General features: G+C 37.5%; 1 protein-coding gene across 4 annotated transcripts in view; it reads left to right on the plus strand.

The window, feature by feature from the left end:
• The first annotated feature begins 2133 nt into the window (after nt 1-2133).
• SRBD1 (S1 RNA binding domain 1) overlaps nt 2134-26375 on the plus strand; it is a 122698-nt gene continuing 98456 nt past the window's right edge. The window contains exons 1-13 of one of the 4 annotated variants that reach the window (XM_052677162.1): nt 2134-2245; nt 3085-3241; nt 6988-7185; nt 7952-8034; nt 8570-8735; nt 9764-10126; nt 11500-11666; nt 12840-12957; nt 13088-13226; nt 15855-15951; nt 16419-16554; nt 21483-21586; nt 26121-26228. In XM_052677162.1, the coding sequence (XP_052533122.1) occupies nt 7952-8034; nt 8570-8735; nt 9764-10126; nt 11500-11666; nt 12840-12957; nt 13088-13226; nt 15855-15951; nt 16419-16554; nt 21483-21586; nt 26121-26228 (1481 nt within the window). In that variant the 5' untranslated portion in view covers nt 2134-2245; nt 3085-3241; nt 6988-7185. Of the gene's footprint in view, nt 2246-2579; nt 2821-3084; nt 3242-6987; nt 7186-7951; nt 8035-8569; nt 8736-9763; nt 10127-11499; nt 11667-12839; nt 12958-13087; nt 13227-15854; nt 15952-16418; nt 16555-21482; nt 21587-26120; nt 26229-26375 lie in introns of those variants that run through there. The other 3 variants (XM_052677179.1, XM_052677154.1, XM_052677170.1) reach the window with 3 other exon arrangements.

Below are 26375 nucleotides of genomic sequence, written 5' to 3' on the forward strand. Positions count from 1 at the left end.
CTTACAAAATGTAATCACACCAACTACTTAAATGTGATTTCTAAGCTATTTATAATCACAATCTTTTGTCCTTATCTACATAGTGCACTGGGTTCTTGTATTTCAAGGTTACTTCCCTGTTGGTGTAAGAGCAGCATCTGAGCTGAAACATAACAAATCAGAATCTTACCTATTACAAATGAAGATATTTCAGTTGAATAACTGTCTGAAGTTCTAATGTGACTTAATACATATCACATTAGCCAGTAAGATTACAGAAATTTAGTTGTAGCAATGGATATTTCCCCAGTACGAGACTAAACCACTCTTTGTTTGGCTCTTAATAGGACAAAGCTCCAAGTGAAACAGCTCTGCGCCTGCAAACGCATGCACTCAATTGCCTTTAAACATATAAAAAATCCTATCGAGGTCTACAAGTCAGGTCCTCAACTTGTGTAAATCACAGGCCCTATTTGAATCAGCAGGGCTATGACAGTTTATATCAGCTGCAGATTTGGCACCATAGATATAACTACATGCATAGACATACATGTGCATAATTCTGTGTCTGGGCCCCTGAAAGCTATAGAGGTCAGATAAACTTCATGAAAAGACAGAGAATGCATTGAACATTACTGTGTTTAAAGTAATTCTAGATGTTAAACATAGATTTATTATGAAGTCAAGATGAAAAATTATGAATTATTTAAGTTCTTTACACCTTAGTTCTATTTAAGAAGTTACCATTCCAGGACACAAGGACAGCTGGCTGGTAGTTATGACCACAAGTTACAAATATTTATTATACAAAGCAGAAGACCTTTTAGGGTAATGGAAGAATTAAAGGCAGCTTCAGGGTAACAGCTTACTGCTGCACTCCTGGAGCAATGATTTCAGAAAACCAGAACCCATTAACTTCCACATAAGAGACAGGCTTCACAGGATCACTGCTGAAAGCAGATGAACTTACATACAATGAGAAAGGAATAAATATGGAGATCACAAGAAAGCATAAGTTCATCTGAAACTTCATACCAGGATCATGATGTTGACAGTTTTTCTAACAGAACAGTGCAGATGTTTGTGGTGTAGTTAAAAAAAAAAAAGAAAAAGAAAGAAACACAGGATCTAGTTAGCAGGAGGTAAAGGAACAACAGGATCTATATAGATCTCATGCTACTGCCGTGGGCTGAGGGAAAGAATATGTATTTACTTACATGTCTTATGTGGCCACCCATTCTGTGGTATCTCAGCATCACACACATATGGTCTTTGCTTCCCACTATCGCTGTGAAAGCAATTAACCTCACTTCAGAGAGAAAGAAATGATGCGCAGTATCGGTGGGGTTCTGATCCGAAGGAAGTAAAGACACTTCTAGCAGTTTCTGAACTCCTATCAGTCAGGAGCAGGGAGATAATCGTCCCTCTGTACTCAGCACCGGTGGGGCTGCACCTCCAGCACTGTGTTTACTTTGGGGCCCCTCACTACAAGAAAAACTTAGAGGCCCTGGATTGTGTCTGTCCAGAGAAGGGCAGTGAAGCTGTGATGGGTCTGGAGTCTTATGAATATCATCTGAGGGAGCTGTGATTGTTCAGCCTGGAGGAGGCAGGGATGAATGACATTATTGCTCCATACAGCAGCCTGAAAGGAAGTTGAGGTGAGGTGGTTGTCAGCCTCTTCTCCCAGCAAACAGCCATAGGGTGTGAGGGAATGGCTTTAAGTTACACCAGGGGAGGTTCAGGTTGGATATTAGGAGAAAAAATATTCTCAGAGTGTTGAGGTGCTGGAACGGACTGCCCAGGGAGGTGGTGGAGTTGCTGTCCCTGAGGGTGTGTAGATGTACCAAGGAACACGGTTTAGTGGGCAATATTGGTGGTAGCTGGGTAGTTGGACTGGATGATCTTAGAGATCTTTTCCAACCTTAACGATGCTGTGATTCAGGCTCACGACTGTCAGCAGCCCGAACGCGCCCAGGCCGATTCCCTACCCCTACCCGGGCCCCAGTCCCACCCCAAGGAACCGGCCACCAGCGCCGCCTCATGGCGGCGAACCCTAAGTGGTCCCGACGGACAGGACCAGCGGGGCCACCACCCCGTCGGCCGCGGGCACCGCGAGGCGGAGCGGAGGGCGGGGCTCGCAGCCTTCCCGCCCCGCTCGCTGCCCGCTTCCTGCAACGCGGCGCGGCTGCCGCTTCCTGCTCCTCCCCGCGGCGCGGCCGGCTCCGCCGCGGAGGCCCTGGCGGCCCTTTCAAACGCGGCAGCAGGGGTAAAGTTTGGGGACGCCGCCCTCCCCACGGGGCGCTGGGCCGCGGGCAGGAGCAGGGCAGGGCTGCCGGCGGCAGCGGAGAGCGGCCTGTGGCCCCGGGGGCCTCGTTGGCCCCGGAAGGTTCTCTTTTGTTCCGCTGTTGGAGTCTCCTGGAGGGGAGATGCTCCCGGCCGGCAGCGTATCACGGCGCGGGAGGTGGTTCCGGGGTAGAGAGCTGGGCTCCGAGGGCATAGTGGGTGTTTGGAGCCCGGCCGCGTCTCTGGGCCACGAGTAGTGGTGCGGTGCTGGTGGACGACAGCACCGACTCTGCTCTGCTCGCAGCTCGCTGGTGCTTGGCGTACGGTAACGCGGCATGGTCACACATTCTGCGGTCGTTGCCAAAGGGAAGAGGTGCACGGCTTCGTTGTCCTTAGGAAATAAGGCAGCCCCTTAAACTAAACCGAACGGGAGTGTTGCTTTATGGCTGCTTTGCTGAGTTGGAGGAAGCCGCTAACACGCTGCCGGCTGCTGTCATGAAGCAGAACAGCCCCCCCTAGCCTTGCTTGGGCCGGTGCCACCTGCTTGTGTGTAGTCTGGTAAGCACATGGAGGTGCTCAGGCATTCCTTCCGAGGCGCCTCTCCCAGTTCAATGACAGCACTATCTTATGTCCCTCATGTCCCCGGGGTTGAGACGGTCTGGGTGAATTGTGTTTCCTTAGGGTGTAGCTTTGACGTGTTGCCACTGTGGTGATACTTTTTTGCGTCTCCTAGCAGTCATACACCTTTTGTGATTAGCACTGATGACTGTTTTCTGTATGTGTGTGCCTTATACATGTCTGTCTCTGGCTTTAACTTTCCAGGTGGTTCTGGAGCCCCCACAGTGTGCATCTGATCCCTCTCATAGGTAGCCTTGACTGACTTTGTGCAGGAGAAAAAGTCCTTGGAAATCTGCTGCGCCAGCTCTGCTGTGCAGTACCCCTGGCAGTTCTCCAAGGTTTGGGCCTCAGGAGGATCACTGTAAGTTGAGTTTATGTTTGAAGTACAACACAGTTGTTAAAGGTGACAAAAACCTTGTGGAGCATAGAACAATTTCAGTATAATTCCTTACTACTGGTCTGTGCCTCATTGTCTCCTCTTTGTTGCTGGACTGTATGCTCACGTTGTATTTTCATCTTAGTTCTAGCATTCGATGGAGGTGTTTTAAAATGATGAGCAAAACCCAACTGTTAAAGCCTCAATAGGGTTATAAGAGAGGGCTGTTCTACTGATGCTGCTAATAATGGTCTGAAATCCGCTTGTCATGTGGGATTTGTAGTGCTTTTTCTGTCCTGCTCCAGATGCTTGGTGTTATAATAAGCTGTTGGTTGGCTAGGGCTGTGTGCTTTACGTTAACATATCAAATGTTATTATCCTTGCATTTTCTTCACCTTACAAAATTGGAGGCAGCAGAGCAGTGATTGAGAAGGCTTTTTTGAGAAGGTAGATTTCCTTCCTGGAAAGAATGTGTTATTTTGAATCAAAGCTTTAGAAGTTTCAGTAGTATTCTTTTTGCTGGAGAAGATCTTTTCACAGGTCCTGGAATAAAATTCCAAGTGTATGTTTGGCCTTTTAGTAGTTTTGTTTTGTAAATATTGTATCTTCAGGTAGAAAAAACTTTGGGTCTTAAGATGCAGTGCCTTTGTTGTCTTTGATCTCGGTATAGATCTTCTATCATCTATATTTCTCTTTCTCTTTGTGGTGCTTATGTCACTTTGTGTAGTAAGGCTGTGAGATGTAAGCCTACCATGATGACGTTTGCTTGATCATGCTTCAAAGGTAGAATATTTTCTACAACTCTTTTCTTTAGAAGATAGGGAAGGTATCACTGTAGAAGGTATCACTGTCTGTTAGGATCAGTGGAGCAATTTCTGATTTTGCAAGTTGTAGCTCTAGCAGTTGAGTTACACAGCCTTGTGGTAATGGTGGGTTTTGTTGGCTTTTTTTTTTGAATAGCCTTTTGGTTTTATTTTTTTTAGAGAGACTTTTTCATCTGATTCTAATTGTTAGGAGTTTAAATTATTTTACAAATAGTTGCTTATGCCACTTGGATTCACATTTGATGAAATTTACATTTAATGGGCTATATCTTTGCATGAATATAGAGAGTGGAAATAATATCATCCTTTTTAAAGTTTCTGAATGAAACCTGGATTGCCCTTTAACAAAAATACTGTTGGTGAGATGGTTGTTAAGAGCTCTTTTTCTCAGGGAAGAGCATTTTTAATTACCACGAAACTTCTGACAAGCACATAAAATAACTAAAAATAATATGCTAACAAATGTCACTTGGAGGTTTGCTGGCTTTGGCTGCTAGGGAGAACTGCTAGAACCAAGTTGTAGGAGTTCAAAACACTGAATGGCAGGCCAGTGAAATGGTGCATAGTGTGGTTAACTAGTTATGTGCCTTGCTGGATAGTTCCAGAATCCAGGCACTGCAAGTGCCTGCCATAATGTACAGCAACACTCAACAGAGGCTCAGGTAGGGGGGGGGAAAACATTTGTTCTGACTTCTCTCTCTGGCATAAATTCTGTTGTTCATTTTTCAGGAAGTCAGCCGTGTAATTGGCTCTCCTGCTTTTTGGATTTGAGCAAGGAATACATTTCTGTATAAGCTATAGTTTCTTTCCTGAGGCAGAAACAGCCTTCACTTAGCTGGAGGCTACAGAGAGGGAAGTCATTAAGGCAGTTTTGCCTCTGAGGTCAGTCTAACCAGAGAATATAATAGACGAGAGGCTAACTTCGTGCTGTCTTGATTCCAATGTGCTGTGGGGTGAATGAAGCCCTTCCTAACTCACTCTGCATTCGGGACAGAAACTTTTTTTCACTTGTCTTGGGAAGTCTACTTCATGGAACACAGGGAATCACATCCAAGTAGTAATGGAGAACAAAGCAGGCAATGGCTTGTGAGTGCTTTGTTGTCTAGTCTGTGCAGTGAACATTTTAGGTACCCTTGTGAAGCGTATCTGTGTTTGTTTCTTGAGTCTTCTTGCCTTGCTTCACCTACAAAAAGAAAACTTAAGCTTAAAAAGAAAATAATAAAATTGTTCATCATCATCAGTGGCATTTAGACTCATTGCTTTCTCGTCTTCCCTGCCTCCCTCTGCAGTGAATCACAGAAGGACAGTTTTTCTTAGTCATTAACTGTGGGTGTTAGCACACTCTAGTGCAGGCAGGTCAGGAGTAAAATTTAGCAGACAGCTGTCTGACAATTTGGAATCACAAGTATGTTTGTGGACTTAAAAAGATGATTCTATGCAAATAAAAAGAATATATGTAGCAAGGACAAGATTATTTTTCTAGGACTATAGCTAGTTTGGTGTATACATTTATTAGAAGAGGAGTTGGTTTTGATTAGACCCCACCTCACCTTGAAATATCCCAACTTTTTCCATGGTGATCCCCATGCTTTGATGGTCTAGGGTATTCAGCTTTTACTTTGAGCTGTAGAGTTGTATAATTCCATTTTAGCTTCTGAGCATAGCTTGTCTATTTCACAGAATTATTGAGAAATAAGTATTGTACTTAATATTCACAACTTATGGTAGTCCAAATTAGTTTTAAGTGTATGTACAAGCACCTTCAGGAACAAGTTATGGTAGAAAATCTAGTAGATAAACTAAACTTTTACTATTTAATGAAATACTATGAATCTATCTGAGTCCTATCTCAGTACCTGTATTTAAGAACTGGCACGTTACTGATAGGTGGGGCAGAGGACAGGTTCTGTGCTGATCTGATCTGGCCACGTGTATTTGGTATTTCTCCAGTTTTGTGAAGGGCTGCATTAAACGGGGAGAAAACGGTCAAAATACTTCGTGAATGGAAAATTCAGGGGATCAAAAGCAAAAGAAGAAGAAACATTGAATTGTTACATAGAAACTTAGCCATATTGCGTATCACTTTCTATTCTATTTCATGCTTTCTTATGCCCCCCCCCCCCCCTTTTTTTTTATATATTTGCTGTATTTTTTCTGCTTCATTTGATGTGCTGGATAAAGACTTAAGCATGCAGGAGGAAATACTGATCTGTTTATGAAGAACATGGAAAATGTCTGGCTTTGAGGAGAAAAAAAAAAAAAAAAAAAAGGAGCTCATCTCCTATTCTTTTGCTCACACCAAGAGTCAAAGACTTAACTGACATGAAGTAGAGCTAAAACTTTAGCTTTGCCCTGGTTCTTGCTTAGTATAGAATACAAATATTGAGATGCTTAGACACTCGACTCTTGGACACTTGAGGTGATAAGGAAATACTAGCAGAAAAAAAAAGGGTAATCCAAATGAGTTTTTCCTTTTACTGAGGCTTTTGAGCAAGCTCGAAACTATTAAGGTAATGTGCTGAGTGACCAAAACTTGCAGGGAAGTTCAAAGGGCAGTGTTATCTAAGGGGAATGCTCACCTCAGATTTGTCCTCCCTGTGGTGAAGGAGTGATCATGAAGAAGCTGTTTTGACTGCTTAAAAGCTGGTTACTACCTTCAAAAATTGCCTGGAACACCACAAAATACTAGTTGGATTAGCTGAAGGAGCTTGACTGATAGTGATATATTTAATCCAGTGTATTCTAGTGAATACCAGTTTGAAAATGGAAAGAACTGTAAAACTTGACCATTCTGAAACGTGTTCCTGTGCCTGCAAAATCAGAAATCCATCTGACTAATGTGTTTCTTAATTCTTGAAATCTCAGTTTTGCAAACATCAATAATGTTTTTGATTCTCCCTTTCACAGATTAAAATACAGTATAGAATGGAAACATTATTTTCATGCCCCTGAGGCAACAGGAAGAAATGTACAATTAATTCACGCCTGTGATTAATAACTGTTTAGCTGTGAAGAGCAAAGAAAAAGGGAGAGCAGAGTGTCTGGGTGAAGTTGCCAGTTGTTTCAGGACTCCAAGTGAAGAAAAGTCAGCAGAAAGCTAATAAGGTAATAAAGTAATTTTTTGTGCGTTCAGAGGAGATTTGTCTTCCTGTGATATACCTGTGTTTTGACCATTCGCACAATAGCATTTCAGTCAATGAAACAGCACAGGAGAGTTGACCTGTTGTTGCCTCTGATGTTTACTACATACTTGTATGTTGCAAGCAAGGTAATTACTAGCTTGTGCTAATTGATATAGGTCTCCAATAGTTCTTCTGCTATGGTGCTGACAACTGTCACTTAAGTAACTTAACTCTGGAACCGCTTTACGAAGAATACAAGGAACTTTTGTTTTTAATATGCACACAAGCAACAGCTAGTCTTTAAAGATGAAATTCAAGATCTAAATGGAAAATGTCCTTGTAATACTGTTCACATCAAAACCATATGCTAGCTTACATTATTGGATCTTATTTTTATTGTTTCTTAGAGGACTGATGGAGGCAGGACTGGCACAGTACATAACACACAGTAATACGTCTGAGAACCAGTATTCATTTGCTAGGGTAGCTTTGCATGCAGCTGGAATAATTATCTCCGATTGAGAAAAATAATTTAGTGCTGGTTTGTTTATTGGCTTAGTTGAAATCATTGTTGGATGTCTGCTGCTGTGGCCTGAATTCTTGGATACTATGAAATGTGAACTTATTCTGGAAGAGATTTTTGATTGGTGAAGATGTTGTAAGGACGCACTTGGCAGAGAATTAAAGGGCTGAATAAGAGGCTAACTTCAACCAAATGTTTGATTTCTCTCTTCTCTGCTCTGTTTCAGATGACATCTCTACCAAGGAGGGTGAAATCTGAAGCCAAAGCCCTTACATCAGAAGTTGATGAACTACCCTCATTTCTTAATTCGTAAGATTACTGCTTTCTTAGATTGGGGGTTTGTTGGTTTTGTGTGTGTGTGTGTTGTTTATGCACTATCTATATATTTTCTTTGGTATTATTTTTTTTGCATATATGTTTACAACAGTTTTCTTCAAAGGTTTGTACTAAGCTTGAGTGGTAGAATAAGAATAACACTCAGTTTCTGTGAGGTTGGATAAAATTAATTCATAAAGATTCTATTCAGTTGTAAAGCACAAATTACTTTTTCTGTTTTGTGTTTACAGTGATGATAGGGTAAAACTGGATTGAAACTGTTTAGACCAATTGTCCAAACAGAATCAAACGTGTATGCCTGCTGGTGACCAGCTTCAGGAAAACCTGATGAACTGTTCCAGCCACTGACTCTGCAACAGAAGCACAGACCTTTGTTCTTTGAGTCTGCCTCCTTTCTGTTCACTTTTCCTGTTCACTTTCTTTAATGTCAGAAAGCACCCAGACAGACTTTCTTTTGTACTTTCTATTCATCTAACTAACAGTATTGTTTACTTGTTTATTTTTCCAGGAGCTCTGAATCAGAGGAGGAAGAAGAGGAATGGGAGCCAAAAAGCAAAACTGCCAAGAGAGCTCGGTTGCCAAAGAAAAACGAGGTAAAACCTAAAAGAATTGCTGCTCCACGGTCAGGAGTGGCTGGGAAAAAAGTCAAGAAGATAGCAATAAAAAAGGAAATGGTGAGTGTCTATCTGCACGCAAGAGAAATTTAATGCCTGTGGAGGGCAAATAACATAATCTGAATTTTTTCAACTCTGGTTCAGTTGATTGCCTGACTGAATGATTGGATCATCAAATGTGTATGACAAACATGGCTTTCTTACATATTTGTATTCCAAATGTAAAGGCCTGTCCTTTAAAATTTTGGCCACTGGTTATTGACTTGATCTCTATGAAGTTCTCTTTCTACAACAGAAATAAATAAAACCCCCTGTTCTTTCTATAACAAAGCCTAAACATTCTAATGTCTCTTTGTCTCTGGTTTCTGTCTTGCACCTTTGATATCTTCTATGTTTTTACCAGCTCAGTGCCACAATAAAAAGAAGGCCTGTACTTAAGTTTCTTTGCATGGTTGTTCAACTCAGTAAGAATAGAAGTTATAATAAATATAAGATAGGCTGCTATCAGAAATTTGCTTCTATTGTCAAAGATTAATATGAAGAGTTAGATTAGGTCATGACGGAAGCTAGTCCTTCTAGTTTATATTAACGTTACTGAATGTTTTGACGTATGTGGCATATTGAGAAACACGTTCTCCGACCCTAAGAATCTCTCAGGAATTAATGTGTGGCTTGTTTAAGGCAAAATAGTATCTTAGCAGACCAAACCGTAGTTCCAGTCCCTTGTTTTGCACCCTGTATTCTGTTGGAAGTTTGCTTCCTTGCCACGCTATTTCCAGTCTTGTTCAGATTAGTGGAAGTAAGCACTGTAGGTCAACATCTTCTGAAGGAGAGCCCTGAATAAGTCTTGCTCAGATAGTTAAATTTGATCTTGCAAATCACGACTCTGTTTGGCATGTTTTTCCTTTCATTTCTTTCACACAAGGAATATTTCGTGTCACTTGATGTCTATCTTGGCATTTCCCTACCAGACAGAGACATCACTGGACAAAATATCTGGTTTCAAATTTTTTGTGATTTCAATCAAAATGTTGTTGAGCTTGTTTACATCAGTCAGTGCTTAATACAGTTTCACATCTTCTTGGTAGGATGTATCGTTTCCTATTGCTCCTGCAGAAGATAACAAGGTACAACTTCAAAAGCCTAAGGAAGAAAATGTAGGCAGTAAATTGAACACTTTAAAGCAAATGCCTGTACTGCCCAAAAAGCCTGAAGTAAGTCCATACCAAGGAATGAATGTAAAAAGTTTAGAGAGTGATGAAAAACCTTCAACGAGTGCTCCTGTAGTAGAAAATCAAGTGAAACATGAGAAATCTGAGGAGGATTTTGCATTTGTTGAACCACCTTTAAAAAAGATGAAATCGGCTACATCTCCTGAAGGAAAGCCAGTAAAGAGTCTAGGAGGCAATAAAGTGAAAGAAGAATTTGAAATGAACTGGGATATTGTACAGGTATAGATCTTTTCCTTTTTTGAAGTGTCAGTGTTACAGTTTCCTACATAATTTGATTTTGCAATCTAACATACAATTTGAATCCTCTTGGCATCAGTTGGAACATCAGAGTCATTGTGCTGTGAAGTACTCGCTTAACCTCTGATTAGGTTGGCATAATACTTGTATAAGTATTGGTAGATAACTTAGAAGTTCAAACTCCAACATTTTTCTAACATCTATGGCTTATGCAATCCTTAGTACAAAGCTTGCTTGTAATAGGTTCCTGCATATTTTTTCCTTATTAGCACACGTGGTTTGTTGTGTTGGGTTTTTTTTGTTCATTTCTTTATGGGTAGATGTGGTCAACTGAACCTCCTACAGGAATGCATGCTGAAAGAGTTGAGTTTTCAGAACTTTAGCAGCATTATTGTAAAGGTTCACCTGATTGTGTATATCAATTTGCATTACCATGGAGGAGGAATTAGTAGAATTCATAGACTCATTAAGGCTGGAAAAGACCTCTAAGATAATCAAGTTGAACTGTCAACCCCTCACCACCAGTAGTTATCTGGGAGAAGAGGCCAACCCCCACCTTGTTACAACCACCTTTCAGGCAATTGTAGAGAGCAGTAAGGTCTCTCCTGAACCTCCTCTTCTCCAGACTGAAAAATCACAGTTCCCTTCAGCTGCTTGGAACAACAGTGACATCAAGGGAGATATCATCTTTACTTTTGTAGGATGCTAACTTTGGAGCCATTCAAATAATGACAGCTCTCATTCTCGGAGACTGGCTATTGCTATGGAATGTTTTAATATGTGCTGCATGGGAATAGATTGGGTTTATCCTATTCATCATACTCAATACTACCTGCATAAAAAGGTAGAAAATTTGATTCATTTTGAAACCTGTAGTAATATTGTGCTAGTTTCTAACTATTGGCAAAATGGATTTCGGATCATCTTTGGATTTCTTTTGCGTTGTTTAACTGTGAGATTGGCTTAAAAGGAACTGTTTCAGAATTTTTGAGGTGGATGGTTTGTTTCTTAATGATTTTTTTTATTTTATTTTATTTTCTTTTAAATAATTTCTTTAAAGAATTTTAAAAATTTGAATTTCTTTAAATTTCCAAGAGAGACTCCTCTTTACTTTTTCCTTCCCTTTTTTTGTAGTTACAAGGCTTTGGAGCCACTGGTTGCTACATGTCTGATTTTGACATGGTTGTTGGATGCATGGGAAACCTGGAAACCCATTTTAGAGATGACAGTAGATGCTGCTGGTCAATATATTATTCTGGATTAGGCTTAGAACTTGATTAAGAGGCTCTTTAAAGTAACATACTGTCTTTCTGAAATGTTTTTTAATTCAATTTACTTGTTTTTGCTTGTGGCAGGTTTTGTCAGATAGAACAAATGTTGAGCCATGGGTATGTGCAAACTTAATTCGCCTCTTCAAAGAAGAAAATACAATTCCTTTTATTGTTCGGTATCGAAAAGAGCTCATCAATAACCTGGAGGCTGATGCCTTGCGAGAAGTGCAGCAAACATTAGAAGAGCTACGGTAAGTAAGCTAATGGAAGGGGGTATCTGGAGAAGGAGGTGAGTAGGATGCAGCCTGCTGCTGCTTCTGCATCCCCTTCTTTTGACATTTTGTACATGCTGCAATTATGAAGAAATTAGTAAAGAAGAAATTTTAAAGCTGAGTTAACTGTGCATAGTTCCAATGTCTCAACTCACTTTCTGAGCAGAAGTTTTTCCTAATATTCAACTCAACTTCCCCTGGTGTAACTTAAGGCCATTACCTCTCATCCTATCAGTAGTTATCTGGGAGAAGAGGCCAACCCCCACTTGGAACTATGTGTTAACTTGGTGCCTTGTCTTTTTTTTTTTTTTCCACTCTTAAGTAACACAAAATTCAACATCACTTATTGTCAAAGAAAAAATAAGATATTAATCTGTCTGGAATTTTAGTAGCTTACAGATCCTGGAAATATGTAATCCAACTAGATGTAAACTGTGCCCCTTGAAAACTGCTAAGAATCCCTCAAGACCCTGCCTAGAACAGCAAAGCTTCTAGTCATGGGTACTACTTGAGGTTGTAGTATACAGGAGAGTTGGTTAAACCATCCTGGCCCATTGCATTTGCATATACTCATACTCTGTGGATATCCTCTGGGAAAAGTTTTTTTCCAAAGAGGGAACGTGGCCTGAGGTAGTCTGAAGAAGTTACTTAAATCGTAACAAAATACCTTTACTGTCTGCAGTAAGATAATGTCACAGGTACCTTACAAAACATTTAAGAGCTTAAAATGTGGTACCTTGCACTTCATGCTGCAGAACTCTCTTGATACGAAATACAGCTATTAGTGCTCATTGACTTTGGATTTATCTTTTGATTTTTCCTTTTTTGGCTTTAAAGCCACTAATTTTGAAAAAAAAAAAAAAAAAAAAAAAAAAGAAAAAAAAGTTGATAACATTAATGATTATGACTATTATTTGATTAATTTTCTTAAGGCCACCGCAATATATTTTGATAATATTTTGAATTAATTAAAGAGAGAGAATAATAGGAACTCACTTTTTTTTCGAGTTGTCAAGTTTTGAAGATTAGTGTGAGATTCAATCTTGAGTGTTTTCTGAGTGCTTTATCAGTGTGCTAGATAAGAGTCATAATTAAAAGGCACTTTAATCCACTGTGAAGTGTGGCTGGTAATATAAATCTCTTGTATTTTAGTACTGTTGCTAAGAAGACACATACAGTGATACAGAAGTTGAAGAAAGAAGGGAAACTATCAGGATGCCTGTTTACATCATTATTAAATTGCAGAACTTTGGAAGAATTGGACCATGTGGTCAGTATGCTAGTCTTTTTTTAGTTTAAATGTATTCTTATACTAAATAGCACATCAAGTAAATGCCGATAGTGTGATTTAAATACTTCTTTGCCTTTTAGTAACTGTGTTAGTTTTGCTTTGTTTTAAGACTACACCTTATAAAACGGGGAGTAAAGGCACCAAAGCCCAGAGGGCCAAGCAGCTGGGATTAGAACCTGCAGCTCTTTCTCTTCTGCAGAGTCCTATGGAACTCAATCTCTTCTCTTATATTAGACCCAGTACCAAAGGTAAGCTCTTTGCTTCTATGAGCAGCAGTATCCTAAACTTTTAGTAGTTTATATGATGGGGATTATGTAATTGTATATAGTAATGTAAATTACTATAAATAAATGTAATTGTATTAGTAGTTCTACAACTACTTTAAATTTCAGAGGTCTTAGAATCATAGAATGTTGGAAGGAACATTTAAAGGCCATCTAGTCCAACTCTCCTGCAGTGAGCAGGGATATGCACAGCTGGATCAAGTTGCCCAGGGCTGGATCCAGCCTCTCTTTGAAGTCTCCAGGGACGGGGCATCAAACACATCTCTGAGCGGCCTGTCCAAGTGCCTCACTGTTCTCACTGTAAAATACTTTTGTACCTTCTAGCAAGATACAGTAGAACTTATATTTACTGCCATAGCTCCCCACCTTTTCCTGTCTTTTTACATTATACATAGTATTTTCTCTTGTAATGCAAGAGTCAAAAGTCTGGGAGGTGTAATAGTCTAAGTCTGTATTTTACTGTTAAGAGAGAGAAAGGTTACTTCATACCTGAGACATCTCTGTGGTTCTGCTTATGTTTGAATGTCAACTGAATTTTTAACTCTGGTTGTGTAACAAAGAGACTTATGCTCTTACTGTTTACTAAATTTAATTTAATCTCTCAGAGTATATTTTAATAACAGCAGATCTTGGTGGCTTGGAATGAGCAGGAGAAATGTTGCTGTTGTATGGCATGGCAGTAGGGGTTACAGAAGATTTTTAATCTCTGAAGTTTGAGCAGGAACTCGAACAATGTGCTGCTTACATAGACTGCAGAATTGTTTCCTTGTGAATGCAGTTACAGGTGAATCTGTAGGGGGCAATCTCTGACAATAAAACATGGAAATTGTTACAACCCTCTGTGTGGTGTTAAAGTGAAATTGTTTTTCTTTTCCGTCCTCTTGATACTTGCTTTTTGAATTTGAACGTAAAAGTGGTGAACTTCCTTGTGAGGCTGATTCTGACTCTTACGGCTTCAGCTGTTTATTTATAAAATGTTCACAACTTTGCATTGAAAAATCAGTTACCAACTATTCTGAGTATTTACTTACTATCTAGTTTTCAAAAAAAACATGTCATTATTTCATAAAGTGGTATATTGCAACCACATATTTGGCTATTCTGGACTTCTCAAGAGCCAAAATAAAATCTTCACTTTGAAAGTTCAAATGAATTATTTAGAAGTACTTTAGATGACAGTGCTGTTCATTGCAGCATTTCAATTTTTTTTTTTTTTAAGCCAGTGTACTTATTTTCACTTCTGTGTTAAAAATAGTGTAGTTGGGTTTTATATAATCGTTTTGAGGAGTGCATCAGAAACTGTATGTATGTATATACACACAAAAATGGGATCACTTTTATCAACTTGAAAACTAGTTTGACAGCCTATACGCAGCTTGAGATCAGAGGAAATCTTTGTTAAAAGGATGAGTGCTTTGTTATGCAGAAAGGTTTTCAGCAAATCTTTTTAAGTTATGTTAAAAAAAAAAAAAAAAAAAGTGGTCTAGAGAAGACAAATATTCAATTTTCTCCATCTGCTGTAACCCAACAGTGAAAAGGGTGCCTTCAGCTTCCTACTGGTTAAGAATTCAGTAGAAGTATTAGTTATCAGCTATGCAGATTTTTTTTTAATGACTCAGAAGTATCTCTTTCAAGATACTCTTGGCTACCAGAAAGCAATTACAAACCGTGCTCTGTGGGAGATGGTTAATCCAGCCCCTGCCAAAGGAGGATTTGTGTTTTTTTTTTTCTGACGCATTTGTTACTGACCACTGTTAGGAATAGGATTATATAGATTGATTTTTTAATATACAAGATTTTATTTTTTATTCTTTTATTTTGTTCTGGTGAAGAGCAATTGCAGTGTGAGGTGGAATAATGTGTTATTTTTGTCTTTAGAAGTGGGGGATGGTTCTGTGTGCTTAAATGATTCTGCTGTTGGGTCCCTGTAATAATTTGTCTGCAGAGACATTTTGTAACTTCACTCTTTGAACAGTGTTTTGTGGTAGTGAGTGAGGGTACCTGGACCTGAGAACTGTCACTGTACAAGCTCCTGCTATGAACTGAAGGAAGTATAAAACTATTACACAGGGAAAGGACAGAATTACCTGCAAGGATCTGGGGCTATTTGCTTATCAAGAGCAAAATGTGTAACCTTCTACGATTGTCTCATCTACGTCTCATCTATTGTCTCATCTCATCTACGAATTGTCTCTTCTATGATTGTCTCATTACAATCTCAAAAATTATACTTCAGTATTCAATTTTACTAATGGAAATATTTAATCTGTATCCTAAATGTAAAAATCTGTTAGTATCAAACATAAAATTATTACTTTTAATGTCATTTCAGTTTGTGAGGCTGCATGAGACAGTTTATATTCATTAAAAATATAGCAGTTTCAGATGCCTTGGAAAAGAAGCTCAATTTCAAAAAAAAAAAATAAATCGGTGAACAAGTATTCTTCATCAAAACCTCTGTAAATCTGATTGATAACTTGCATGACTTTTTTTCAGCTTGTATGTGTTTTCCTAGTGCTTCTATGTTTGTGTATTTTTATTAGTTTTTTTTTTTTTTTTTATAATTGCTGACTGTTTTTTTCCCCTTCAAAGGGCTTGCAAATATTCAGGAAGTGGAGGCTGGAGTTCAGCATATTCTAGCAGATATCTTTGCTAAGGATAAAGATACACTGGATTTTATCAGGAGATTGTAAGTTTAAATTTCACTTTATAAACTTTCTAGGTTACATGGTAAAATTTAGTCTCCTAGCATGCTGATTCAGTTTTTCTAATAATGTAAGGTTACATTATATCTATACAGTATATATCTATATATCTTTTTATATTGTAAATGACTACTGTAACATTTTTTCAACTTCCCAAAACTTTCTAGAATAAGTTGACCACACTGAAGTGCAGATGGTGGCTTTTGATTGTCTATTCCTTTCATGAGAAGACAGCGTTCAGCTTTTTTGGATGTCTCTTTGAATTTCTTCTCTTAGTGTGTTCCAAGTCAGTATATGTCATGTCAGCCTCAGCATTAAAGTCTGCAAGTGATTACAGAGTTGACGTAGTTTATAATAGTGCAAACTTTGGTTTTTATTTAATACAAACACTAACAGCTCTTTACAAGTTTCATGGTAAAGTAACTTAATGACATTTGTTTCTTTCATTCAGATGCCAGCAAAGATACATTTGTATCCAGTCAGCATTGGCAAAAGTGTCATCCAAAAATAGCAATGAAAAAGATATTGATAAATTTCAAATATACCATGAGTTTTCTTGTAATATAAAGAACATTCAACATCATCAGGTACTCCTACAAATTATTTTCTTCTTATAATTGTAGCTGTAGCATGGGTGACTTTGCTTTCAGATTTTGTTGCTTGAAACTGATTTAAATGATTCTTGATGATTTTTTTTCCCCTTTCCAGTTACCAAAGGCAATAGAGTTTCAAATTCTTCAAACACAGGTCTGAGATGTTAATCTTTTCATTAAGAAACAGGACAGAGGTCCATGTCTTGAGTATGTCTATTGTCTAACTAATTCTTATTGAATGAATATTTATAATGGCTTAGGTATTGGAATTTCTATACTGGTGTGATTTATTTTCAGCACGCTCACCCTCCCTTCCAGCAGTGATGAGTATGTGGCAAGTGTTATCAAGATAGGTATAAAGGTGGAGTGATAATTTATCATCTGTAAAATCTGAAAATAGGGTGTTACATGGCATTAGAAGGTGCTTGGTTAAAGCGTAAGTATTTGAAGCAAGCATTTGGTACTAAGCCTGTCAGATTAAGCTGGTGAAAAGTGCCAAGGGAGGATCCATAAAACTGAAATCAGAGGTGATCTACAAAAGCAGTTCTTGTCAACAGCAACTTAATGTAAAAGTTAAACAGTCCAAACAGGCTCAGTGGAACAGTGCACTGCCCCTGAAAACGAGTGTGTTCTGCATATCATCAGCATTCTTTCCTCTGATACATCCTTAAGTTATCCTGTGCCCCAAGCCCCAATCTATGTGGCTAGAAAAAGTAATGGGCCACAGAGTAAGCTTACTGGCTGAAGATCAACTGATGTTTTGTAAGGCTGCCCCAGTAACTGCACTTCAAAGGTTGTAGCGGGCTGCACTCAATGCAGTTGTCAAGGCCTTTGCTCTAATTCATCATAAATCACAGAGTGATTTGTCTTCTGGTTTGGTCATGGTTGTGTATGTAGCTTTAAAACAAGCAAAGAACAATGTCAGCTGCTTCTAACCAGACATATCCTTTGCCTGCCTTATTGCACTGCAGAATATCTATTGTTTACTCTTTTTTTCTCTCCTTGCCATTTCAAAGCAGTGACATATTTGAATAAATAATAAATAAATAAAGTATTTTCTTGTGTGTATTGAAATGAATTTATCATGAAAAACATTTCACAACATGTGTGAGCTAACTTCATACATGCTTCCCTGGACATCCCAATATGTATGCTCTTAGGTGAGAAAAAGATTGCGTCTTGTTTGGTTGTTTTTCTGTTAAATGGGTACTTCAGCAACCAAAAACTATATAGTTTTTCCTGCACTGAGAGCTTCAAATGTTCAATCTTTATATGCAGGGTGTACTGGCCATACAAGTGTTTTCTGATACGAATTACTTCTTGGACAAGGCATCCTTTTCTTCCATCAGTGAGGAAAACTGTTGCTCAGATGGAGACAGGACTCAAAACCAGATTTCTCAAACCTGATTGGCACTCTGACTCTGTGACTGTATTGTTTATCATCCAGGATGTGTACTGATTTTGTGGTTTTGATGTCAAGATTAATTCAGTATGTTTCAGTTTATTTCTCCTTTTATCTCTCAGTAACCTTAATGCCTCTGTGCCAGTTTCTACTCTCTGGTAAAGAAATAACCACTGTTCTTGCTGCTGCTGCTCCTGGATGATTCTGTAGTCCTACTTTGCAGTCTTTTGTTTCCTGCATATTACTGTTATTGCCTATCCTAATGTATTGATTACTTTTCTGGCATAAATCTTGTTTGCAGTTCACTGAGGCCCTGGGTATCTCAGGGCTTGCTTATGCTAGACAAATAAAAGAAAAGAAGCATGTGTGCACTTTGTTTTTTAAGTTGCTTGTTTTCTAAAAATATTTTGTTCTATTTCTTGTTGATTTTTTGCTTCCTTATTTGTTTTCCAGTTCATTTCTTTAACTTCTATGTTTTGATGATAAAATAAGGAAAGAAAAACAGGGGTGGCATTTTTTTCTAGTCTGCCATTTTTTCCTTTAGCCTATACTGTAATATTGCAGTTCCTGAAATTTTCTCATAACTTTCAGTTTCTTTATTACCCAGCCTTATTACCTTGCTAATACAAGTGATCGTTTTTTCTTTTTTTCTCTGTTTTGAACTTTCCTTTTTTAATGTCTATATCTTTAGCATCTCCTTCACTGAAGACTTCTCTGCATTCAGAAAGTTGTGTTAAATGGTGGTTTTTTGAATATACTTTGGGACATGTGTGGGTTTAATCAACTGAAGAAGTACTCTAGTTTGGTTCAGGACCAAAAAATGAAAGAAAGAAAATGCAGAGAGGCTTGAAACTTGAAGAAGACTTTGGTTTTTTCTTTTATTTAAAAAAAAAAAAAAAAAAAAATCCTAATCCTACAGGACTGTGTGTTAAATATCTCTAGAGTTCCTGTGGTAAAAGGCACTAGACTAGTGTCACCCATAAGAGGATAGACTGTCTTTATGACGAAGTATTTGAAGCTATGAGAATGCCTTTAAAACTATATTAAAAGGTAGAATGGTGTGCAATAAGCTGTACTTGAGTTCTGTGGTTGTACAGCTGTGTGCATCTGTAATTGCATGTGTTGTAGTTTAGTGTTTTCTTTGTTTATTGAAAGGCATAATTCTGTGTGTTGAGACATACTGTGAAATAATTGGGAGAGATGGAGCCAAGATTCTGATTGAAAAAGTTAAAATACTGAACCTGAAATAAGAAAACTTGTTTGTATAATGAGTCCAACTCCAGGTTTTGACACAGCTGGATGGCTGTGGGTAATTACGGCTGGAAGGTTTTGCTCTCAGGAAGTTTAGCCATGGTTCCTTCCACTGGCAACAGAGAACCCAAATGGGCTCTTTGAGGATGTGCAAATGCTGCCACGACTAAGGAAAAAGTTCTTCAGGAGTGTATTTGATTTTTTCAGCTGTTGTGCATGTCTTGAAGTTGCTTTCCTCTATTTGGAAAAGTCTGAATTTGTGGGAGGAAAAGAATTTATTCATGAAGTATAATGTTTGAGGCAAGTGCTCTATTTTCAATCTCATACTTAAAAAGGAATTGGAAATTAATGTCCTTGGCAAAATGTACAAAACTTAGTGTGTGTAAGTAAATCTGGGACAGAGGAGAGCTGTGAATAGAAAGGGTTTTGCATTTTTCTGATAAACAAAATTAGATTTGATGCATTTTGCAACTAGATCCACTTTTTGTTCTTGCTTTGAAGTGTGTATTTTTCCACCATTAACTCGTCCTCTGGATCTGTTCCAGTGTGGATTAAAAGCAGTCTGTTTTCCAGAACTGAAAGGTTACTTTTGTCTAGAATAGTTCTTATGAATGTTAATTAAATAACAATAATAAATAGCCTTGTTATCTTAAGAGGAGAAATTGACTAATTGCTTTCTGAATTGAGCATTTCCTAGATGATAGTCCTTCTCTGAACACATGACTTCAAAGAGGAGAGTCAGATTAGCTTCTTTATTATGAGATTAAAAATGTAAGGAAGCGTTGGTGCTGTGCAGTTGTTTTAAGTTCAGGTGGCTGGCACATTCTACAGACAGTGCCCATAGACAGCATGTGATGCAAATCTTGACCCTGCTAACAGCACGGTGAATGATGACATTATAATTCTATCAGATGCATTCTTTGTCCTGAGCATCACTTTGATTTCATTTTAGTTTGACATTTAGCTTTCTCGCTTTTTTTAAAATAAAATCAGAATAAACATGAAAGCATTTGATTTGTTAAAATGTGTCTTTCTAATCTCTACATGAAAACATTTGCTTTGGCAGTCAAGGTACCAGATGCTATAATATTTCACATGCAATCTTTATTATTAGCTTTGTTGTTCAATGATATGTCAGGCCTGGTATGTCACAGGAGCAGTAAGGCTGAGGAATATAAATTGGTACTATGTCCTGGAGTCATTTAAAACCATTGTATTTAACATATGTGACATGTCTGAGTTAGCTAGTGATTGAATTAAAGTTCATGATTGACACGGACTGCTCTGTTGTGACAGTGCTTTGGGCCTGCTACGTACAGCAACATGTGTAGTAATACAGGAATGTCAACTTGCAGCAGATTTATTTTTTTTATTTTTGCACTTTTTAAAGTACTTTAGAAGGGAAAATGAGCTCTAAAAATGTATTTTGTTTGTAGCTGCTTCTGTTACTTTGTTTCTGGAATGGGCAGTGAATTTCCTTGCAAAATGCTAAAAAGTCTGCTTTAGGTGGCTACTCCTCATCTTCAGAGCTAGGGTAGACTAGGAGATACCCACTGGGATCCACCACTTGGTTGTCATCCTGGTTTTAAATGGTTACTCCCATTTGAAATAAACATCTGTATACAATTACCACTTCTACAGTGAGATTTGTGCTCACACCATGAAGATGCAATTGTGTTACACAAGACTGCCAGAAATACGTGCATATGCTGAAAGGCTGGAGCCTTAATATAGAGAACATACCTATAATATTTTCAGTTGTTCATGAGCAAAGCATGAATAACTGAAATTAATCCTCTATCAGATGAGGCTGAGCATTTTTGTGTTTCAAATTTTGATTCATAATTACTTTTAAATTTGTGATGCTCTGGGGAAGTAGAATGAAGCCTGAATCATAGAACTAACTTTTTTCTTCTTATTCTGATTGTAATCGCTTTTTCAACTCAATTTTGAGTTTTAATTTATCTTATGAATTTTTCCGACCAATTCAGTTCATGCTGACTTGTGCTTTTAAGTGTTTAAGATAAAACTGGATCTTGGGATTGCAGACTCAGGGAAAAAGGCATGCTTTGTTATGCCACAGCATGATTTAATCTGTGTTTAAATTGTGGATGTTATCTGTAGAACCTAGTACTTGGTGAACTGATTTACTGTACCACCATCATGATTTGCTACAGAATGTCAAGCAAGCGCGTACACAAATGTTGATAAGTTTATCTTTTGGATATTTTGTGTGTCATCTGTCTCTGCCATTTATGTTTGCACTCAGATTCTGGCCATTAACCGAGGGGAAAATCTGAAGATCCTGACAGTGAAGGTCAACATTCCTGACGGGGTGAAGAATGAATTCTGTTGGTGGTGCGTCAATGAAAGGTCTGCATGGATACATATTCTTACAGAATTTTTTTTTTCTTTTTTACTGTAGACACCTACATGCTGAAATGTACCTCACATGTCTTCTTACATTAAGGGACTGATTTAAACAACTGCTTATTAGATGAAACTAACATATGGATAATTCTTATTCTACATTTCCCACTGCTGTGGCACTACACCAAAAAAAAAAAAAAATTGTGCCTTTGGCATTATTTGGGGAATTCTGGCACCATTCTTCAAGCAATTGAATTTTTAAAAAACAAAGACATGATGAAATGTGAATGTATTTTTAATTTGCAATATGCATTACATCCAGTACTCTTTACTGAAAGGAATTTGAAGAATCCACCCTAGAACATACTTCTAACTTCTGAAAAATAACTTCATATGCATGATTATAATGAATAAAGACTGCCTCAAATTTTAAATTAGTAAAGAAAGCAGCTGAATTCTGTGTATGTGAGGAACTGCATTCATTGATCTGGTTTAAAAAAATAAGAAAATATATTGGATTTAACTGACAACCTAAAAGTGGCTGTCTTCAATCCGTAATTCTCACATACTTTGTGACTTGATTCTTGCTTTCTGATCTCTGGCTATTTCAGAAAACCAGGCTCTAAATTCTGGGAGATTGGTTTTTTTCTTGCTTATTTTTTCTGACAAGTACTTTTTTATGTTTGTAGTGAAGCACATTTAGTGGTGTACAATTTTTTAATGAAGTTTTGGTTGAATATGCATAGTTTTAGGCAATATTTCTGATACTCATTTTCTTGGAAACTGCACTTTACCTTGATGCTTTCCACTGAAGAATATTGTTGTCCAAACTCTGCATCTTCCTTGCGTGTATGAAATACAGATTTATCTTCCTTAACTGAGATATGGAGCATTGTTGTGAGGATGTTATAGAAACCTTTAAGTTTGCGTCTTAAAATTCAATTACCAAGCAGAGGAAGCACGATGGGGAGGGAGAGGGGAGGTATGAAGGCTTTTTAATATCTAAAAGCAAGTACTTTCATTCTACAGTAAGTCCAAGAAAAGGATGTGGTTAAAAAAAAATATATATACCCTTCCACTGTGGGGAAAAAAAAAAATTGTTCTTCCAACATGGAAACCTCTGAAAGACTTAGTTCCACTTTGCCAGATAACATAATATGATCTAGTACTAACAGGAAGTTATTTTTTATTAAAGTATGAGGATTAATAAACACACATAAGTATCATTTTAGATTTAATATATTCAATGGAATTCCATATTCCTCACACTGTATGTTCTGTAGGCAGAAGATGACCATCATTCTTGGTTTTACTGCATCTGTGAGCTACAGATAATGGAACAGCTTGTCGCTGCTACACAAATTAAAGTGGGATGTAAATTGGGATATTTTTAGTTGGTTACACTTTTGTGAGTCATTCTGAGATAAAAAGAATATTGACCTTGGAAATGGAACTACTTATTAGTACTTAACATTCATGTAGCTATTCATGTAGCTCTTTACTGAAAGGAATTTGAAGAATCCACCCTAGAACATACTTCTGACTTGTGAAAAATAACTTCATATGCATGATTATAATGAATAAAGACTGCCTCAAATTTTAAATTAGTGAAGAAAGCAACTGAATTCTATGTATGTAGCTATGCATGCTCAAATTTTTTACTATTTAAGGCAGTTTCTCCAGCACTAGAAAACTTTAGAAGGAATGATTTTAGATATTGGTGTGTTAATATCTGTGACAGATTCAACTTTTTCATTAGATTGACAACTGTTACAAAATAGACAGATATTTCCTACTTAATGTGCCTTCTGCTTTACAAGCATGGAGGTGGCAGTCCAAGATTTGCATTACTTTCAGTGTGTTCATTTATTGGTTAGAGCAGAAGGTCAAGACATTTGTTTGGGATAAAGAGTTCAAAACTTTACCACGGTACTCACTCATTTTCAGAAGTTCACAGACGTAGTCAGGTGTAGAAGCATAAACACCACCTTTGACCAATGTCCTAGACTGTAGACTGTATCATATATTGTTTTTTGAATTAGTAGTAAATACAGTGACCTTTTCTTGTTCTTCTGAGGCTTTTTTAGTATTGCATACCACCAGAACGAAAGATGGGTTTGAAAGACTAAAATTCCTTACTGCTGCATTCAGCTCTGCACAGACATTTTCTATAAAAACTATATTTTCTTCACAAATTTAGGACATTTAATTTATGCCTGTAGTACCATCTAAGTTTTCTTGAAATTTGAGATTGCACTGAAAATTCGGGAGTACCCTTATATCAGACCTTGTGGGATGAACTTCTCCCAGAAAACAGCGTCTCTCAGTTGATAGCGTATGTCAATTAATACTAGAACTGCACTGATCCTGAAGGTTCGCATGTGAAGTGGGAGGTGGGTGAATGAGCAATGAGAAGCTGCTTTATCTGGATTTGAGCATAAAGGTGTGGATTGACCCCTTGGAAATGAAGTTCAGGATCTGACAATGTTTTTGTTCCATTTCTAGACAGAATTCTCATGATGCTGTGATGCTGTGTAAAGCCCATGTTACAGGCTTTACATGAGATCACTGATTTCATACAAGTTTCATATGATATCTTGGAGGAAAACAAAGCTCTGCTTTCTGTGCTTCAGGCTTAAAAGCCTGACTGTGCTCTTCCTAGAATAGTTGTTAATTAACGTTAGTAGTCCTTAACATGCTCTCCATTGATTTTGTTAATGTATAGTTTCATCCTTTGAGGTGTATCAGTAGTCTGAGCCATTTATGTTTATGGTGATCCTTGTTGGAAGCACAAGTGCGCATAGAGGTGATGAGTTGAGTAAGTTATCATTTATATGGAGCTTTGCTAAATAGGGCTTTATTTAAAGGGCTTTTGTCAGTTCTTGATTAAATAATTGAGGAAAATCTGCAATTATAGGAAAGCTTAATTATTATATGCACATGCTTGTGCTGTCATAAGAGTGGATTTTCTTCTTCCTTTATGCAGTACTGGAATGATTGAAATACAGTATTTGCTATGAATTGAAATTACTGCTGGGCTATCTTTTAATTTGTAGCAGTTTAGGATTTTAATAGAAATTGCCCATCATTTTTTGTTGTGTATGTAGGTAATAAAAACATCTGCTGTGATAACCTATTTACAGGCAAAATACAAGCTGGCTAGCAATAATGCATAGAAGAGAAGGGCTAAAGAACTACCAGTTTCAAAATTGGTGCTTATTTGCTCTGAGGATATCTTTTGGGGGGAATGTAGTTATGTTTACCACCTGTATGAATTTTATGTTTATTGAAATGGATGGCAATAAGGGAATTTGAAGCCTTTGACAATTTTACATATGTATGGAAAGAGTCGCTAGTTTGCAAAAACTATTAGCAAAGTGATAAGGTCATGTGGCTAAACACTCAAAACTCTGAAAGCTGTAAAACTAAATGGCAAGCCTAATTCTGCTCCTATGGCTGTGTGTTGATACAGTGTTGACTTCATCACACATTTCTCAGCTGTTACATAGACTTAGAAGAGAAAAGCTATCTTGGGAAATTGTGGAATTCCATTAAATAGCTGAAGAACTGCCTGGGTAGGACCAGTCAGCTTGGGAGTCAGTATTTCTGAGTGAGTGCAGGCAAACTAAATAGAGTCAAAAGTTAAGTTCAGTCCTGTTTTTCTTTATAAAATGCATCCAGGCATTTAAAAATGTATTTCTAATCCTTTTGCAGTTAGAGACCCAGGCATGTGAAAAATACAGTAGGGGAAGGAAACTCTGAATGTTAGCTTTGAAGCTGAGGTGTACTTCAGGTCAAAATTTAAAGAAATGGTCGTTGTTATGAATACTGTGCAAATTCTCTCTAAAAACCTGTGTACTCTGAAGAGTTTGGTTTAGAAAATGATGGGAAATGATCTTAGTTCTGTTGGATATTTCTTATTGAGAATTCATTTCCTAATTGTTTGGGGTGGTTTTTTATTTCTTTGTTTTTTAAAATGGGACTGCTGCCAAATGGATAGATTTCATTGGACTTGAATAGAGTACTCAGCACATTCAAAATTGTATTAGAATTGGATTTTATTAATTGATATTATTTTAGCACTTGAATTTCTATCTGGAGACAGTTGCCTTGTATCAAGAGCTCTGATGATGTTCAAAAAAGATGTTTCAGCATTTTTTTATTGTATGAAGGTTCAGTAAATAACAGTGTTAATTATAACATCAGTTGAAGTTTCTTATTCAATTGAGACAGTTTGGCTTCTCAAAGTGAAGAGTAATTTTTTAATTATTTGTTTAAAATTGTAAAATATTATTGCATTTTAACGTAAATAAGAAAAAGACAGGCCTCATACGTTGTCTGACAGTAGAAAAGAACTAGATATGATTCTAGTCACATTTAAAACTATGACTTCATTGCCTAATTATTGTAGTAATTTTACAGTTTATAGAACACTGCATTTAACCACTCAATTTAATAGACTTTTGAAAATCCCCTTTTTATCTGAGTTTTCATGTATGTGCTTAAAGCATTTTTTTATTTCTGTTTTCCTATACAGATGGAGACCGAAACAATTTTTAAAACCAGAGTTAATGAGGATACTGAGAAACTCAGTAGAGGATGCATACAAACGCCTCATATATCCTCTTCTTTGTAGAGAATTCAGGTAATCCCAGAATGAATGCGCATTTTCATACTACCGAATTCTTAACTGTTCTCTTTAACTTGTTATTAGAATATCTTTTATACATTTGAAAATATTGGAAAGTTTTTGCTCTCTGTATTTTCAGAACTGTGTAGTCTTGGTTCTGTT

This window comes from Tympanuchus pallidicinctus, unplaced genomic scaffold (assembly GCF_026119805.1).
Source record: "Tympanuchus pallidicinctus isolate F22 unplaced genomic scaffold, pur_lepc_1.0 scaffold1, whole genome shotgun sequence".
Taxonomy (NCBI): domain Eukaryota; kingdom Metazoa; phylum Chordata; class Aves; order Galliformes; family Phasianidae; genus Tympanuchus; species Tympanuchus pallidicinctus.